Source organism: Lagenorhynchus albirostris, chromosome 4, assembly GCF_949774975.1.
Source record: "Lagenorhynchus albirostris chromosome 4, mLagAlb1.1, whole genome shotgun sequence".
Classification (NCBI taxonomy): domain Eukaryota; kingdom Metazoa; phylum Chordata; class Mammalia; order Artiodactyla; family Delphinidae; genus Lagenorhynchus; species Lagenorhynchus albirostris.
In genome coordinates this window covers 47,140,424-47,159,924 of record NC_083098.1, presented here as the reverse complement: position 1 = coordinate 47,159,924, position 19,501 = coordinate 47,140,424, and the positions used below count along the sequence as shown (strand labels likewise).

Sequence of the window (19,501 nt, the reverse complement as noted above, 5' to 3'; positions counted from 1 at the left end):
TCCTATTATTTGGGAAGACCAGGATGATCTAGGTTTTAAAATCCTAAAGGAAAGCTTAATGAATCTCTCTGCCCTTGGACACTAATTATCAACTCCCCCTTTTCCTCTAGGTCTATGAAAAGGAAGAAAATGCCCTCAGGGTGCTTATTTAGAAACACAGAGATCACCATCACCAATAGGGTATCACAGACAGCAGCTGGACCCTGTGGCCTAAGGATACCCCCTTGCCTCTGAGCCATTCCTGCCACTGCCCTTTTAGTAAAGGCCAACCAAGAAATACTCATGGGTTCCTCTCTGACCATCTTTGTTCCTCATGCTATTGAAAGCCCTTCTGAATTCCAACCATATCCAACATCTTTCAGCAACATGTCTTACTCCCTATGAAATGCTCCTGTTGACTGCACCCCATATCACTCTTGCTCACTGTAATATCCCTAACCTTGCCACCCTTCTTCCCTCCTCTATGGACTAAACTCCTCATGACTAACTCTGACAGACCATCTCTTGACTCCCTATTACAGCTTTCAAGAAACCCCTTTAACAAATGTTGATTCTTCATGGTTTACTGATGGTTCTTATTTAAAAGATGAAAATGGTGAATATTGTGCTGGATATGCAACTGCAACTTCTTTGGAAGTTACCAAGGCAGCACCTTTGCCTTTGGCTACCTCAGCACAACAGGCTGAATGATACACTCTTACTCAAGCCTATAGTTCAGCCATGGGCAAAACAAGCCTATAGTTCAGCCATGGGCAAAATTGCAAATATTCATACAGACAGTAGAAACACTTTTGGAGTAGCTCATAGCTTTGGACTGTTATGGAAGCAGAGAGATTTCCTTACGTCTTCCTTATGTCTAACGGATATAAAACTTAAAATGGCCCATATATTCAAGATTTATTAGATGCCATACTTCTACCAGCCACTCTGGCTATTATTAAAGTTCTGGGTATTCTAAACTTGACTCCCTGGAAGCCAAAGAGAACCACCTCACTGATATCGCCACTAAAAATGCTGCTCTGGGCTTCCCTTGTGGCGCAGTCGTTGAGAATCCGCCTGCCAATGCAGAGGACACGGGTTCGAGCCCTGGTCTGGGAAGATCCCACATGGCACAGAGCAACTAAACCCATGAGCCACAACTACTGAGCCTGCGCGTCTGGAGCCTGTGCTCCGCAACAAGAGAGGCCGCGACAGGGAGAGGCCTGTGCACCGCGATGAAGAGTGGCCCCCACTCGCCACAACTAGAGAAGGCCCTCGCACAGAAACGAAGACCCAACACACCCAAAAATAAATAAATAAATTTATTTTTTTTAAAAAAAAATGCTGCTCTCACAGGAACCAATAACCAAACCTCTGTCATGCTCCAAAAAGATGTTCCCCCAAATGATAATCTAGACAAGTTGACTAGAGATACCCAACAACTGGCCACAGAAAAGGAAAAACAATATTGGAAGTCTAATTACTGTTGGTTTGATAAAAAGAAAGAGCTCTGGTTTGGGCCGAATGACGATCCAGTCCTGCCAGAGACTCTAAAATTCCCATTACTGACTACAGTTGACCCTTGAACCACACAGGATTGAACAGCAAGGGTCCACTTATATGTGGATTTTTTCCAATAAATACATACTACAGTACTACATGATCTGCAGTTGGCTGATGCAGAATCTCGGATACGGAGGGCCAACTGTAAAGTTATAAGCAGATGTTCAGCTGTGCAGGGGGATCAGTGCCCTCACCCCTGTGTTGTTCAAGAGTCAACTGTACTGTATGTGCATCGAATCACTGATCTACTGATAAAATGATAAACTTTATGAATCAGTACTGGTGGGAAAATATTAATAAAGCCACTAAAAGCACTTTATTTACCACACGCATCCAAAATACAATGCTGGGGAACCTATCCACACCACCCCACAACTTTAAATTACCCAACAGACCATTTGAGGTTTGGCAACGGATTTCCTACAGCTTCCCCCATCTCATGGATATAAATATGTTTTGGCAATGGTTGTATATTTTCTCACTGATCTGAAGCTTTCCCTCGTAGATGGGCCACTGCCTCTCCTGTGGCTAAAATTCTATTAGAAAAGATTATCCCTGGCTTCCCTGGTAGCGCAGTGGTTAAGAATCCACCTGCCAATGCAGGGGACATGGTTCAAGCCCTGGTCTGGGAAGATCCCACATGCTGCGGAGCAACTAAGCCCGTGCGCCACAACTACTGAGCCTGCGCCCTAGAGCCCGCGAGCCACAACTACTGAGCCCAAGTGCCACAACTACTGAAGCCCGCGTGCCTGGAGCCCGTGCTCCGAAACAGGAGAAGCCACCGCAATGAGAAGCCCGCACACTGCAATGAAGAGTAGCCCCCGCTCGCTGCAACCAGAGAATAGCCTGCACACAGCAACAAAGACTCAACACAGCCAAAAATAAAATTAAAAAAAAGAAAAAAGCCATTAAAAAAAAATTATCCCTACCCAGCGAACCCCAGCTCTAACTTCATGGTGACTGGGGAATCCACTTCACCAGCCAGGTGCTTGGACAAGTCTGTGCTGTCTGGCCAGTTCTACACTTTCCCTGTGCTTACCAGCCAAAATCCCCAGGGCCAGTCGAACACACGAATGGCACCATTAAGAGTGTATCGACAAAATTTGTAGAGACTCTTCAAACACCCTGGCCAAAGTCACTGCCACTGGTCCTTCTAAATCTTAGGTTTATCTACCCTTTTTGCAACCCATAAACTCTCACACTTTGAGATAATCAGGATTCTCAATGCTGCTAGCTCCTGCTTCTTTTGATCTACAGCTAATAAGAGAGTATATACTTGAATATTTTAAAGACTTAATTGTTTCTGTTGAAAATAACCATGACTTAGTAGAACAATCTTTTCACAGCTCCTGGGAGACAAAGGTCTTCAGCATCATCCCTTACAACCTACAGATTTCGTCTCCTGGAAGAGACATCTTCAAAGACATCCCTCTAACCTTGGTGGAAGGGCCCTTACCAACTGTTGTTAACCAGTCCGCGTACTGCCAAGATCCAGGAAACAGACTCTCAGATCATGTATCACATCTAAAGAAAGCACCAAACCCTGACTGGACCTGTGTACCAACTGATGACCTAAAAGTAAAGGCTTCCAGGAATTGAAACAGATGACAGATAAAGGAGACAGCTTTCCCAAGATGACCAGACCAGGCCTGTATACCTTTTCCCCATTGTTTCTTACCTTATTTCCCCCCTTTCTTTCTTGGAAAGACAATGATCTTCCCTGCACTTTTGAATCTGTTTGCAACAGAGGGAAACATCTGATGGTTGGGTTTGCCACCAGAAACTCAAATCTGTACACAACAGCAGTAACTCTCTAGTCCATCCTGTGACCAATTTTTCATTTGTCCCTAATGCCACTGCTAATTTCACTCCATTTCCCCTCAATGTTAACTCCAGAGTGAAACTTCTGTCAGCATCCCTCCCGACGCCGTTTCATCCTGAACACCCCCACTGACTGTAGCAATGATGGTACCACTCCCGATAAACTTAAAATTACGCTACTACAATCACCCCACTCACGCCCTTACTTTCATAGTCTTTGTCCCCAAAACACCTTAAACCCAATTACCCTGTGCCATCACGTTAGAGAATGGACTTCTCGGCTTGGAGGAATCCTCTCCGAATGCTCTCAAAACATCACTGACCCCTGGTTGACGAATGCCAATAGCTCCATTCCCACAAATTCACCACTGAACAATGCCACTTCAGCTGGAGTCCTCTGTGCTCATCCGGTTTCATCTTCGTTTGTGAACGAGGGCATCATCCCTGGGCTTATAAATGTCTGGATAGTTGGCGAATGGGAGGACAATTCTCGTTAGGATATCCAGTTGTTCCGATCTGAAACCAATCTCTGGGCCAACCCCTTAAACCCACTTCAAAGAACCTACTGTTAACTGCCCAACAGGGTCCATGACTCTGGGTCTGTCTCCTTGGCAGATCTTTCCTCCTTTCCTGGTTTGGAGTACACATCAATGAGCACATGATTAGAAATCTAACCATTGCCCTAGGTTACACAGCTGATTCCACCCCTAAAGCAATAGCTACCCAACAACAGGCTTAGATTCCGTCAACTTTAGTAATAGAAGAGCCAGTTGTTTCGCCAGTAAAAGCAAGTTTATTTGGGAATAGCCACAGGAATTACAATTCAGGATAGGCAAGCTATGGCAGACCATAGGCGAATCCAGAAAACAGGCAAGAGGAGTTTGCTTTCATAGGGAAAAGAGGGAGTTGGGATGGACTGTAATAATGAAAGAGTTCACTGGAGGAGGCTAGGGGTCCAAAGTATGGAGGCTTCTCATTGGTTGGGCAGCTACAGTCTGATTGGCTGGGCTGTCATCAGACGGCGAGTTTTCTTCTTCCTGCTGGATAGTAGAGTAGGCAACACCTTCCTGTCTGAGATATAGGCGCATATCTCTTCCTGTTTGGAGTAATCGATGATGCACTGGTCAGGGGACTCCCGCTACAGGTCTTCCTCCGCTCCAATTTTAGCTGAGGTTTCTTTAATTAATTCCACAACTCCTTAGCTAAGGTGGTATTAGACAAAGTGCCCTTAGCTAACTCCTAGCAGAACAAGGTAGTATATGCTGGCAGCAAGAACAACTTGTTGCACATGGATAATTTCCTTTGGGGAAGGAGAAACTCAATTACATAAAATCAGGGAACAAGTACACTGATTACAAGTTTCAACTGATTCCCCATGGTCCTTCAATCTTTAGGACAATTATACAAACTGGATTTGTCGTATTTCTTTTAATTTTGACTTGTATAATCATCTTAAAACTTTGTACCGGAGGAGAGGGGATTAAGAGTGCTGCTTAAAGGAGCTCCAGAGACGGGTGCGAGCCGCGGCTATCAGCACGGACCCCAGAGACAGGCATGAGACGCCAGGGCTGCTGCTGCCGCCACCAAGAAGCCTGTGTGCGAACACAGGTCACTATCCACACCTCCCCTCCCAGAAGCCTGTGCAGCCCGCCACTGCCAGGGTCCCGGGAACCAGGGACAACTCCCCCAGAAGAACGCACGGCACGCCTCAGGCTGGTGCAGCGTCATGCCGGCCTCTGCTGCCGCAGGCCCGCCCCACACTCCGTACCCCCCCCCCCGCCCCGGCCTGAGTGAGCCAGAGCCCCCGAAGCAGCTGCTCCTTTAACCCAGTCCTGTCTGAGCTAAGAAGAGACGCCCTCCAGCGACCTACACGCAGAGGCGGGGCCAAATCCAAAGCTGAACCCCGGGAGATGTGCGAACAAAGAAGAGAAAGGGAAATCTCTCCCAGCCTCAGGAGCAGCGGATTAAAGCTCCACAATCAACTTGATGTACCCTGCATCTGTGGAATACCTGAATAGACAACGAATCATCCCAAATTGAGGAGGTGGGCTTTGAGAGCAAGATTTAGTATTTTTTCCCCTTTTTCTCTTTTTGTGAGTGTGTATATTTCTGTGTGAGATTTTGTCTGTATAGCTTTGCTTTCACCATTTGTCCTAGGGTTCTGTCCGTCCTTTTTTTTTTTTTTTACTTTAAAAAAAATTTTTTTCTTAATTATTTTTTATTCTTTATTTTTTTAATTTTATTTTATTTTACCTTACTTTATTTTTTTATCCTTTTTTTCTTTCTTTCTCTTTCTTTTTCTTTCTTTCCCTCCCTTCCTTGCTTCCTTCCTTCCTCCCTCCCTCCCTTTCCTCCTTTCTTTCTTTCTACTTTTTCTCCCTTTTATTCTGAGCCGTGTGGATGAAAGGCTCTTGGTGCTGCAGCCAGGAGTCAGGGCTCTGCCTCTGAGGTGGGAGAGCCAACTTCAGGACACTGGTCCACAAGAGACCTCCCAGCTCCATGTAATATCAAATGGCGAAAATTTCCCAGAGATCTCCATCTCAACACCAACACCCAGCTTCACTCAACGACCAGCAAGCTACAGTGCTGGACACCCTATGCCAAACAACTAGCAAGACAGAAACACAACCCCACCCATTAGCAGAGAGGCTGCCTAAAATCATAAGGCCACAGACACCCCAAAACACACCACCAGACATGGACCTGCCCACCAGAAAGACAAGATCCAGCCTCATCCACCAGAACACAGGCACTACTCCCCTCCACCACAAAGCCTACACAACCCACTGAACCAACTTTAGCCACTAGGGACAGACACCAAAAACAACGGGAACTACAAACCTGCAGCCTGCAAAAAGGAGACCCCAAACACAGTAAGATAAGCAAAATGAGAAGACAGAAAAACACAGCAGATGAAGGAACAAGATAAAAACCCACCAGACCTAACAAATGAAGAGGAAGTAGGCAGCCTACCTGAAAAAGAATTCAGAATAACGATAGTAAAGATAATCCAAAATCTTGGAAATAGAATAGAGAAAATGCAAGAAACATTTAATAAGGACCTAGAAGAACTAAAGATGAAACAAATAATGATGAACAACACAATAAATGAAATTAAAAATACTCTAGGGCTTCCCTGGTGGCGCAGTGGTTGAGAGTCCGCCTGCCGATGCAGGGGACACAGGTTCATGCCCCTGTCTAGGAGGATCCCACATGCCGTGGAGCGGCTGGGTCCGTGAGCCATGGCCGCTGAGCCTGCGCGTCCGGAGCCTGTGCTCTGCAACAGGAGAGGCCTGCGTACTGCAAAAAAAAAAAAAAAAAAAAAAAATACTCTAGAAGGGAGCAATAGCAGAATAACTGAGGCAGAAGAATGGATAAGTGACCTGGAAGATAAAATAGTGGAAATAACTACTGCAGAGCAGAATAAAGAAAAAAGAATGAAAAGGACTAAGGACAGTCTCAGAGACCTCTGGGACAACATTAAATGCACCAACATTCGAATTATAGGGGTCCCAGAAGAAGAAGAGAAAAAAAAAGTGACTGAGAAAATATCTGAAGAGATTACAGTGGAAAACTTCTCAAATATAGGAAAGGAAATAGTTAATCAAGTCCAGGAAGCACAGAGAGTCCCATACAGGATAAATCCAAGGAGAAACATGCTAAGACAAATATTAAACTGTCAAAAATTAAATACAAAGAAAACATATTAAAAGCAGAAAGGGAAAAATAACAAATAACACACAAGGGAATCCCCATAAGGTTAACAGCTAATCTTTGAGCAGAAACTCTGCAAGCCAGAAGGGAGTGGCAGGACATATATAAAGTAATGAAGGAGAAAAACCTACAACCAAGATTACTCTACCCAGCAAGGATCTCATTCAGATTTGATGGAGAAATTAAAACCTTTACAGACAAGCAAAAGCTGAGAGAGTTCAGCACCACCAAACCAGCTTTACAACAAATGTTAAAGGAACTTCTATAGGCAAGAAACACAAGACAAGGAAAAGACCTACAATAACAAACCCAGAACAATGAAGAAAATGGGAATAGGAACATACATATCAATAATTACCTTAAATGTAAATGGATTAAATGCTCCCACCAAAAGACACAACTGGCTGAATGGATACAAAAACAAGACCCATATATATGCTGTCTACAAGAAACCCACTTCAGACCTAGGGACGTATACAGACTGAAAGTGAGGGGATGGAAAAAGATATCCCATGCAAATGGAAATCAAAATAAAGCTGGAGTAGCCATTCTCATATCAGACAAAATAGACTTTAAAATAAGGACTATTACAAGAGACAAAGAAGGACACTACATACTGATCAAGGGATCGATCCAAGAAGAAGATATAACAATTGTAAACATTTATGCACCCAACATAGGAGCACCTCAATACATAAGGCAAATACTAACAGCCATAAAAGGGGAAATTGACAGTAACACATTCATAGTAGGGGACTTTAACACCCTACTTTTACCAATGGAAAGATCATCCAAAATGAATATAAATAAGGAAACACAAGCTTTAAATGATACATTAAACAAGACGGACTTAATTGATATTTATAGGACATTCCATCCAAAAACAACAGAATACACATTTTTCTCAAGTGCTAATGGAACATTCTCCAGGATAGATCATATCTTGGGTCACAAATCAAGCCTTGGTAAATTTAAGAAAATTGAAGTTGTGTCAAGTATCTTTTCCAACCACAACGCTATGAGACTAGATATCAATTACAGGAAAAGATCTGTAAAAAATACAAACACATGGGGGCTAAACAATATACTACTTAATAACGAAGTGATCACTGAAGAAATCAGAGAGCAAATCAAAAAATACCTAGAAACAAATGACAATGGAGACACAACGACCCAAAACCTATGGGATGCAGCAAAAGCAGTTCTAAGAGGGAAATTTATAGCAATACAATCCTACCTTAAGAAACAGGAAACATCTCAAATAAACAACCTAACCATGCACCTAAATCAATTAGAGAAAGAAGAACAAAAAAAACCCCCAAAGTTAGCAGAGGGAAAGAAATCATAAAGATCAGATCAGAAATAAATGAAAAAGAAATGGAGGAAACAATAGAAAAATCAATAAAACTAAAAGCTGGTTCTTTGAGAAGATAAACAAAATTGATAAACCATTAGCCAGACTCATCAAGAAAAAAAGGGAGAAGACTCAAATCAATAGAAATGAAAAAGGAGAAGTAACAACTGACACTGCAGAAATACAAAAGATCATGAGAGATTACTACAAGCAACTCTATGCCAATAAAATGGACAATCTGGAAGAAATGGACAAATTCTTAGAAATGCACAACCTGCCAAGACTGAATCAGGAAGAAATAGAAAATATGAACAGACCAATCACAAGCACTGAAATTGAAACTCTGATTAAAAATCTTCCAACAAACAAAAGCCCAGGACCAGATGGCTTCACAGATGAATTCTATCAAACATTTAGAGAAGAGCTAACACCTAACCTTCTCAAACTCTTCCAAAATATAGCAGAGGGAGGAACACTCCCAAACTCCTTCTACGAGGCCACCATCACCCTGATACCAAAACCAGACAAAGAAAGAAAACTACAGGCCAATATCACTGATGCAGATAGATGCAAAAATCCTTAACAAAATACTAGCAAACAGAATCCAACAGCACATTAAAAGGATCATACACCGTGATCGAGTGGGATTTATCCCAGGGATGCAAGGATTCTTCAATATACGCAAATCAATCAACGTGATACACCATATTAACAAATTGAAGGAGAAAAACCATATGATCATCTCAATAGATGCAGAGATAGCATTCGACAAAATTCAACACCTATTTATGATAAAAACCCTGCAGAAAGTAGGCACAGAGGGAACTTTCCTCAACATAATAAAGGCCATATATGACAAACCCACAGCCAACATCGTCCTCAATGGTGAAAAACTGAAACCACTTCCACTAAGATCAGGAACAAGACAAGGTTGCCCACTCTCACCACACTTATTCAACATAGTTTTGGAAGTTTTAGCCACAGCAATCAGAGAACAAACGGAAATAAAAGGAATCCAAATCGGAAAAGAAGAAGTAAAGCTGTCACTGTTTGCAGATGACATGACACTATACATTGAGAATCCTAAAGATGCTACCAGAAAACTACTAGAGCTAATCAATGAATTTGGTAAAGTTGCAGGCCACAAAATTAATGCACAGAAATCTCTGGCATTCATATACACTAATGATGAAAAATCTGAAAGTGAAATTAAGAAAACACTCCTATTTACCACTGCAACAAAAAGAATAAAATATCTAGGAATAAACCTACTTAAGGAGACAAAAGACCTGTATGCAGAAAATTATAAGACACTGATGAAAGAAATTAAAGATGATACAAATAGATGGAGAGATATACCATGTTCTTGGATTGGAAGAATCAACATTGTGAAAATGACTCTACTACCCAAAGCAATCTACAGATTCAATGCAATCCCTATCAAACTACCACTGGCATTTTTCACAGAACTAGAACAAAAAATTTCACAATTTGTATGGAAACACAAAAGACCCCGAATAGCCAAAGCAATCTTGAGAACGAAAAATGGAGCTGGAGGAATCAGGCTCCCTGACTTCAGACTATACTACAAAGCTACAGTAATCAAGACAGTATGGTACTGGCACAAAAACAGAAAGATAGATCAATGGAACAGGATAGAAAGTCCAGAGATAAACCCACGCACATATGGTCACCTTATCTTTGATAAAGGAGGCAGGAATGTACAGTGGAGAAAGGACAGCCTCTTCAATAAGTGGTGCTGGGAAAACTGGACAGGTACATGTAAAAGTATGAGATTAGAACACTCCCTAACACCATACACAAAAATAAGCTCAAAATGGATTAAAGACCTAAAGGTAAGGCCAGAAATTATCTAACTCTTAGAGGAAAACATAGGCAGAACACTCTGACATAAATCACAGCAAGATCCTTTCTGACCCACCTCCTAGAGAAATGGAAATAAAAACAAAAATAAACAAATGGGACCTAATGAAACTTAAAAGCTTTTGCACAGCAAAGGAAACCATAAACAAGACAAAAAGACAACCCTCAGAATGGGAGAAAATATTTGCAAATGAAGCAACTGACAAAGGATTAATCTCCAAAATTTACAAGCAGCTCATGCAGCTCAATAAAAAAAACCCCAGAAAAACCCAATCCAAAAATGGGCAGAAGACCTAAATAGACACTTCTCCAACGAAGATATACAGACTGCCAACAAACACGTGAAAGAATGCTCCACATCATTAATCATTAGAGAAATGCAAATCAAAACTACAATGAGATATCATCTCACACCGGTCAGCATGGCCATCATCAAAAAATCTAGAAACAATAAATGCTGGAGAGGGTGTGGAGAAAAGGGAACACTCTTGCACTGCTGGTGGGAATGTGAATTGGTACAGCCACTATAGAGAACAGTATGGAGTTTCCTTAAGAAACTACAAATAGAACTACCATATGACCCAGCAATCCCACTACTGGGCATATACCCTGAGAAAACCAAAATTCAAAAAGAGTCATGTACCAAAATGTTCATTGCAGCTCTATTTACAATAGCCAGGAGATGGAAGCAACCTAAGTGTCCTACATCGGATGAATGGATAAAGAAGATGTGGCACATATATACAATGGAATATTACTCAGCCATAAAAAGAAACAAAATTGAGTTATTTGTAGTGAGGTGGATGGACCTAGAGTCTGTCATACAGAGTGAAGTAAGTCAGAAAGAGAAAGACAAATACCATATGCTAACACATATATACGGAATCTAAGAAAAAAAAAATGTCATGAAGAACCTAGGGGTAAGAGGGGAATAAAGACACAGACCTACTAGAGAATGGACTTGAGGATACGGGGAGGGGGAAGGGTAAGCTGTGACAAAGTGAGAGAGTGGCATGTACGTATATACACTACCAAAGGTAAAATAGCTAGCTAGTGGGAAGCAGCCGCATAGCACAGGGAGATCAGCTCGGTGCTTTGTGGCCACCTAGAGGGGTGGGATAGGGAGGGTGGGAGGGAGGGAGATGCCAAGAGGGAAGAGATATGGGAACATACGTATAACTGATTCACTTTGTTGTAAAGCGGAAACACACCATTGTAAAGCAATTATACTCCAATAAAGATGTAAAAAGAAAAAAAAACAGAAAAAAAACCTTTGTACCTGTTGCCTGTCAAACATCTGCAGAAATGATGCACCGAACAGTATTATGTCAGCTCAGTGCTTTGAGATGATCTCCAAGGCTTAGAACCTCGATAAGACATAATTTAAGAAAGGGAGATGCCTGAGCGCTCCTCCTTGTACCTTCCGTGTTGCTCAAATGTGGCCCTGCGGTTCCCAAATGCTACTTGCTCTTTCTTCCCAACAAAACTCCCAGGAAAGGTCCTTTCCAGCAATGAGGGACACAGACAAAAATATTTCAACCAAAAGAAAAAAAATCAACCTGATGCTGCATCAGTTATGCTTTCAGAGAAAGATCTTGATCAAAGAGGAGAAATGTGAAAATGGATAAAGCATACTTGATTTTAAATGGAGTGGGAAAACCACGAAAGGAGAGTTCTTACCCTTGGTTTCAACTTACGCAGCCAGCAGGAAGAAAGATTTTTGTTTGTTTGTTTGTTACTAGAGCAATGCTGTTTACTTATTTTCTTTAATTTTTAAAAAAAATTTATTTTGTATTTTTTTACATCTTTATTGGAGTATAATTGCTTTACAATGGTGTGTTAGTTTCTGCTTTATAACAAAGTGAATCAGTTATACATATACATATGTTCCCATATCTCTTCCCTCTTGCGTCTCCCTCCCTCCCACCCCTCTAGGTGGTCACAAAGCACCGAGTTGATCTCCCTGTGCTATCCGGCTTCTTCCCACTAGCTATCTATTTTACGTTTGCATTTCTCAGTAACAGCAAACGGACCATCACTTGCAACCAATGTGAAACTGCAACAACCCTGAACTCTTGTTCTCCTCTAATGAACTTTTGTTCAAAACAACACTCCCCGGTTTCCTCCCAGATTCCAATAAAAGCTAACCTTCCCTTTGTTCCTCAGATTTGCCTATGGTTCGCCATGGTTTGCTTGTCCCGAATTGTAATTCGTCTGCTATTCCCTCTGCTAAACTCATCTTTGCTTAATAATAACTGTTGTTAATTTTATTTAAGTTTGGCAGACTCTTCCAGAAGCACTTCATAATGAACAAAGAGGTCTTGCCCGCTCATTTCTTTATAAACTCAGGTATGACAAAATAGCTGTTAAGTAATGGTGAGAAGCTGGGAATAAAGCCCGAGGATATGGCTCGCCCTCTGAGACCGATTATCTTTGAGTTGTTAAAGCCAGAACAGAAGAAGCTAAGAGACGGCCAAGGCAAGCCCTGAAGGAAGGTGAATGAGGACAGCTATCACCCCACTTTACCACAACACGCTCCAAACTCATCCTCCTGCCCCCACTTCACAATGTTGAAAAGTTTAATGAGGAAAGAGCCTGTATCGGTCATAAAATGTAATCTTTTCATTTTATTTTTTAAAGTGCAGCTCTTCAAAAATTTCATTTAAAAAGTTCATCTGTAAGGGGAAAAAAAGCGCTTAATTTAAACACTGATTTTAAACATCCCCGTAAGTGAATGAACAAAACATCAGGCTAGGTTTATAAACTCCAGGCGATCCCTTCAATAGGAAAAGGTGGCTTGTCAATAGGTGGCTGCCAAGATGATTTGATTTCAGGGACAGCAGAAGGGACTCCTGCTTTTTTCCTCATGTCTTTCCTCTCACCTATGGCCTCACTGATGCCTGAAATAAATTTTGAGTGTCCTGGGTCCTTCATTGTCTGTCTGATCCTGCAAAGGAGCTGGGCCTGCCTCACTGTGACTTCGGAGACACGTAAGTCTTACCAGATATTTGCCCCTCTGCGTAAGTGAAGAGGTAACGCTTTGCCCTGAAAGCAGGTTTTAATCAGGGGCAAAGCGCACTGAGCACCAGAAGACTAGGTTTCATACGAACAATTCAAAATAAATACTTAAGAGTGACATTAACATGACACAAATAACAACCATACACTCAATGCCTGTCAGAAAATATTATGTATGTATAAATGTTAAGGATGCTACTATCTTCTAGGAGAAATATCAGCCTATGTCCTCCTTCCCCCATCCCTAACCGCTGCCCTCCCCCGCAAAAAAAACTTTAGCAAACCTTCATAGCATAGGTGAATTCGCTCTTCTGCTTTTAACTCGGGTTTCTGATCCTAGTCATGTACTTGTCTGGGCTGGCAGCACTCATTACCGTAGTATAAATTGTGTAGCTGAAAATGAGAGGAATTTTAACATATACATCATTTTCTCTAATATTCCAAAGAGGGGAAGAAAAATCCCAAGCTCTTTTCCTAATACTTGGGACCCAGGACAAGAATACAGACAGAGACCCACCTATGTCAGGCTATTTAAAAGTTATAATTCAAGCAACCACACTAAGTGTTCTTTCCTATTTTGACAACACTGTAGAAGGCCAAGTTCAAAATTCTCAGACTCCCCAGAGTTCCACACTGTGGCAATGAGGGAGAGCTGGCCTTGGCCTGCAGCCCTGCTCTGCCTACCCCACAAATGGCACATATGTGGACGTTCATCTAGGCTTCATGCACCACCCCCAGCAAACAGCCATCCCTTGGCCACCACCAGGCACAGGACGTCCATGAAGGCTGCACACCGCCACCAGGAGAACACCACCCAGGGAAGTGGACCACGCAGGCCCTGGAAATGGCTTGGGCGCTGTTCAGGACGAGAATTCCAGGGTTCTGGGTACTTGGGCCAGACTCTGAGTGGATTCCTTATATCATGGGAGAGTCAGAGGAAGGCCAGAGTGGGGACCCGAAAGCTCAGGGATCAAGACAGGGGGTCCACTGGCCCAGATCTAAGGATGAAAAGTACAATGTCACTTACTCAACATTCTGCAGAGCAAGAGACCCAAATAACTCGTGCACATGCACATACACATGCACATACACACTGAGGCTCCTACCCTTCACTCCCTTCGACTACCTTTTGCCCCAGACACCAGCTGGGATGCCTGCTCAAAGCATTGGGAGTGGGGCAGTTTAGGAATAGGCACTGGCACCCCACAGCTGAATCAAACACTGGGCTGAAGACAGCACTATGAGAACATGCAAAGCTTGTCAAGGGGAATGAAGGTTCCCTGAACAGGACCTCAGCTGCTTATTTACTTTAGTCATAATTCTTTTTTAAATTTTTTAAAAAATTTATTATTTTTGGCTGCATTGGGTCTTCATTGCTGCGGGCGGGCTTTCTGTAGTTGCGGCGAGCGTGGGCTACTCTTTGTTGCCAGCTTCTCATTGCAGTGGCTTCTCTTGTTGTGAAGCATGGGCTCTAGGTGTGCGGGCTTCAGTAGTTGTGGCTCGCAGGCTCTAGAGTGCAGGCTCAGTATTTGTGGTGCAGGGGTTTAGTTGCTCCGTGGCATGTGGGATCTTCCTGGACCAGGGCTGAAACCCGTGTCCCTTGCATTGGCAGGCGGATTCTTAACCACTGCACCACCAGGGAAGCCCTTTAGTCATACTTCTGTTCTCCATCACTGTTTTAATACTGTCTCTGCTTATAGCCACAGCAGAGGATGGAGCTCCACTGCAGGGGGCTGTAATTTTGTAGCACAGCACAAGGGGGCAGCATAGAGATCCTTGCTTCTGTTCAGACATTTCTAAATATTAGCCTCACACACTGAACAGACGTAGCTGATGGTAATCATTACACGCAAAAGGCCTGAGAGTCAGGGATCTGTGTTATTTCTGGTTCACTGGTGATAATCATTTAAATGTAGATCCTGTTGGGTTTTCAATTATACAATAAAGAAAAATGCTTCTTGGTAAACTGTTTATAACTTCTGACAATTCTATTTCGACAAAACATTTGCCATTTAAACATTCATAGCCTTTAACTCAGTAATTCTACTTCTGTGAATTCAGCCAAGGAAAATAATACAAAAAGGGGGGGAAATGTACAAATATATTTATTTCAGAGTTTTAATAGAGGAAAAACTAACAACTGGAGAATGTTTAATCCAATTATACTACATTCAATTGGTTATGATGCAGCTATTTAAAATTATAAGGGCTGTTCACAGCATGGAAAATCCTTTATTAAAATAAATATTAAAAAAACTATTTGATTATACTATTAATCTTTAAATGAAATATTTATCACTTATATAACTATTTAAAAAACTATAAGAACACAAAAATAGGTTAACTATTTTTTTTTTTTTTTTTTTTTTTTTTGCAGTACATGGGCCTCTCACTGTTGTGGCCTCTCCCGTTGCGGAGCACAGGCTCTGGACGCACAGGCTCAGCGGCCATGGCTCACGGGCCCAGCCGCTCCGCGGCATGTGGGATCTTCCCGGACCAGGGCACGGACCCGTGTCCCCTGCATCAGCAGGCGGACTCTCAACCACTGCGCCACCAGGGAAGCCCTAACTATTTTTTAAATGATTATTAAAAAGGCAAAATTGAAAAAAAAAAAAAAAAAGGCAAAATTGTGCCCATCTGGAAAGGGTAATGGTGAGTTGGAGCTAACTCCTACAGGCTGGTGAGAGTCAATGGTTAAATATGCAGGAAGTTTATGAGCCAACTGTAAGCTTGAAATAGGCCAGGGTGAGTATTTACACCAAGGAAATCAATAAATGCTACAAATCAGGAGTCTTTTGTTTTTGCTCTCTCTGCCCTCAAAGAACTAGTTCACTGGCATAGTGCTAGGTATCATTTGTGACCCAACTAGCTCATTTGTTAGAGTGGGAAAATACTGAGATGCTTTTCTGTAGAAGATTGTTTTAGCTGTTAGAATATCGTTTATGGAATTAATTTTTTAGCAATAATCTCTTTATCTGGACATACTTAAAAAAAATTCAAAGAGATATATTCCTATTACAGTGCAAAGTGAACAGAGTAACACCAGTTTTGAAAATGTCATTGTACCTAAGGAATCTTAGAGCACCCAAATATACAAAAGGTAATCTAGAGGCCGTCAGGAAAACTACTGTTTTATATTTGTGTGAAAGAGGATCATTTCAAAGAAAAAAATCAATTGGGTATTTGAAACTAAAAATCCCTTTACAAGTTTTATCCATATTAGGCTATTTCTTGAAGAATACCATTTTTGATATTCTTGCCTTGAAGAAAGAAGGAAGGATGATGAGAAAGTAGGAAATGCTGGGTTTGGGAATTTATGGAGGTAAGAGAAGGAGATAAGACTCTGTGATGACTTGCTACCTCTTCTATTTTAGGCCCTACCTCACTGTGCTGGTCGTGGGCACAGAGAAGGCAATCAGGCAACACCTTGAGGGGTATGAGGCCACGAAGTGCGGGCTCTTGGCCTATTCAGCCGTGCTGTGATGGTGACGGCGGACCTTCAGAGCTTCCTGTACAAGTTTGGTGGGGTCTGCGTCTCAAGTTTAACTAACCGCAGTGGCAGCCCGGCCCAGCGGGTCACCTCAAAAAGAAGGGGGTGGATAAAATCCCAGGCTGTGGACCCAAGAAGCCATTGCTCACAGAATGCTGCTATCAAGGACACAGGCTAAAAGAGAAACATTAACTTAGGCACTGAATCAGCTGTGAAATGAGCACGGGGGTAGCAGAAACTCCCTGGGAAGATAAAGGAAAGCCAAAGGTATCTAAAGCTTAGTACTAACAGTGAAATTAGGGAGCTCCCAAGCGGCGAAGGTGGTCCCCAGCTAGCAGACGGATTTAGGATGAGCATGTCATGCCCTCCTCCTTCCAGATCACTCTATCCTCCTCACCTTTGTTTTTCTCCATGGACTCCTCACCTGACTTTTGCTACATTTGTTTATCTGTCCCTCCCTGCCAGTAGAATGCTGGTCCCAGGAGAGCAAAGAGTCTGTTTTGTCACAGCCGGCGCCACGGCACCTAGAAAACCTGCTCTGTGGGAGCCCTCAGATCCCTGCTGAGCCAAAGAGTGCAGGGGAGAGTCTACTGTGCCACGGTGATGTAGGAACAGACGTGCTTAACATGTCACTTACTTGTTATAAACCGGAAACACTGACAAAACCTGCACAGGAGAAATCATATTAAAAATGATTAGAAATTTGAAAAGGTTCATGCACCCCAATGTTCATAGCAACACTATTCACAATAGCCAAGATACAGAAGCAACCTAAGCGTCCATCAACAGATGAATGGATAAAGAAGATGTGGTGTACATATACAATGGTATATTACTCAGCCACAAAAAAGAATGAAATTTTGCCATTTACACAACATGGATGGACTTGGAGGGCAATATGTTTAGTGAAGTAAGTCAGACAGAAAGACAAATGCTGTATGCTATCACTTATATGTGGAATCTAAAAAACAATACAAATGAATGTATACAGCAAAGAGAAACAGATTCACAGATATAGAGAACAAACTAGTGGGAGAGAAAGAGGAGTGGAGGGGTAAATTAGGGCTATGGGATTAAGAGATACAAACTACTATGTATAGGGACTTCCCTGGTGGTGCAGTGGTTAAGAATCTGCCTGCCACTGCAGGGGACACGGGTTCAAGCCCCAGTCCAGGAAGATCCCACATGCCATGGAGCAACTAAGCCCAGGCACCACAACTACTAAGCCTGCGCTCTAGAGCCTGTGAGCCACAACTACTGAGCCTGCGTGCCACAACTACTGAAGCCCATGTGCCCTAGAGCCTGTGCTCCACAACAAGAGAAGCCACTGCAATGAGAAGCCCGCGCACCACAACGAAGGGTAGCCCCCGCTCGCCGCAACTAGAGAAAGCCCGTGCACAGCAACAAAGACCCAACGCAGCGGAAAAAAAACCAAAACCAAAAACAAAACTACTATGTATAAAATTAGCTACAAATATATTATATGGTACAACACAGGAAATACAGCCAATATCTTACGATAATTATAAATGGAATATAACCTTTAAAAATTGTAAATCACTATGTTGGACACCTGAAATTTATGACGTTGTACGCCAACTATACCTCAGTAATATAATAATAATAAATAAAAGACTATTAAAAGGTAGGAGAAATACATGCAGAATATCAATAGGAATAAAATAACCACTGAACACTTTGGTGTATCTTGGGGTGACAGAGTTAGACTTTTGAAACCTTTTTTTTCTTTTAAACAAATGAACACGTTACAACTATGCTTTTTTTTTAACATGCAGAAAAACTCAGGTGAAGATGATACTTTAACCTAAATGGTTACAAGTTCAGAAAATGTTTTCCTTTTAAATGTTTTCAACCAGGTAAAACCTACTTTAATATTGCTTGATTTCGGAAGAATTTTTTTTTTTTTTAAATCACTATTGAGAAAGACACCAAACATCCTGGGTAAAAGCTGGACATCGTGACACAAGTTACCTGAAAGAGCGTCTCCAGGCTGAGGTTTGCCTGGCCCGTGGCATTAAGAGCTTTGATGGCAGGTGTTCTGTAAGGACAATGGTCAAAGGTCACTTGGTACTTCAGGAAACTCCGAATCCCACAAACTCTCATGTTGGCAGGCTCAATGCAAGGCCTAGCCTCATTATTTCCCTTTCCCCCAAACAGATTCTGGCCCCCATGCATGTTTGCTACCTTGTCTCAAACCACCATGGTGGAATTAATTCAACCTGCTCAAGGAAGTCTGCTCAAGGAAGCCAGGATGATGAAAATGTTTTCTGTGAATTGAACAGTTGCCACCAAACACACGGGTCAGTAAAGCCAAGGAAAAATATATAACTACTTGCCTTTTGGGGACGCACTGACTTATAATTATAGAATTTTCAAAATTAGAAGGGAAATTAAAGCCCCCCCAAAGTTTATTTATTTAAGTGCAGGGAAATGTTTTCCTTCCCAAAAAGTCTTACATAGAAAACCATGAACCTTGTTCCATCTTTTCCTTTTACAGATGGGTGAACAGAGGCCCAAGAGGCCACCCAGTGAGTCATCAGCAGAGCTAGTGCTGGAATCTAGAACTCCTGACCCTGAAGGCCAGAACCAACCTTGTCTTCCCAACACCCAGCCATCTGCCAAGAAGCTCCTTGCCATGCTCTCCACCACATACCACA

At 42.3% G+C, this 19,501-nt stretch overlaps 1 protein-coding gene across 10 annotated transcripts in view; it reads right to left on the bottom strand.

Moving 5' to 3' along the window:
* Window positions 1-4,133: 4,133 nt before the first annotated feature.
* The window catches only part of NAAA (N-acylethanolamine acid amidase), a 30,310-nt gene continuing 14,942 nt past the window's right edge, over window positions 4,134-19,501 (bottom strand). The window contains exons 8-11 of one of the 10 annotated variants that reach the window (XM_060147998.1): window positions 18,816-18,882; window positions 17,461-17,489; window positions 13,618-13,726; window positions 4,134-4,539 (exon numbers count right to left, since the gene is read on the bottom strand). In XM_060147998.1, the coding sequence (XP_060003981.1) occupies window positions 13,651-13,726; window positions 17,461-17,489; window positions 18,816-18,882 (172 nt within the window). In that variant the 3' untranslated portion in view covers window positions 4,134-4,539; window positions 13,618-13,650. Of the gene's footprint in view, window positions 4,540-12,915; window positions 12,991-13,617; window positions 13,727-14,695; window positions 15,253-17,460; window positions 17,490-18,815; window positions 18,883-19,501 lie in introns of those variants that run through there. The other 9 variants (XM_060147999.1, XM_060148000.1, XR_009540290.1 and 6 more) reach the window with 9 other exon arrangements.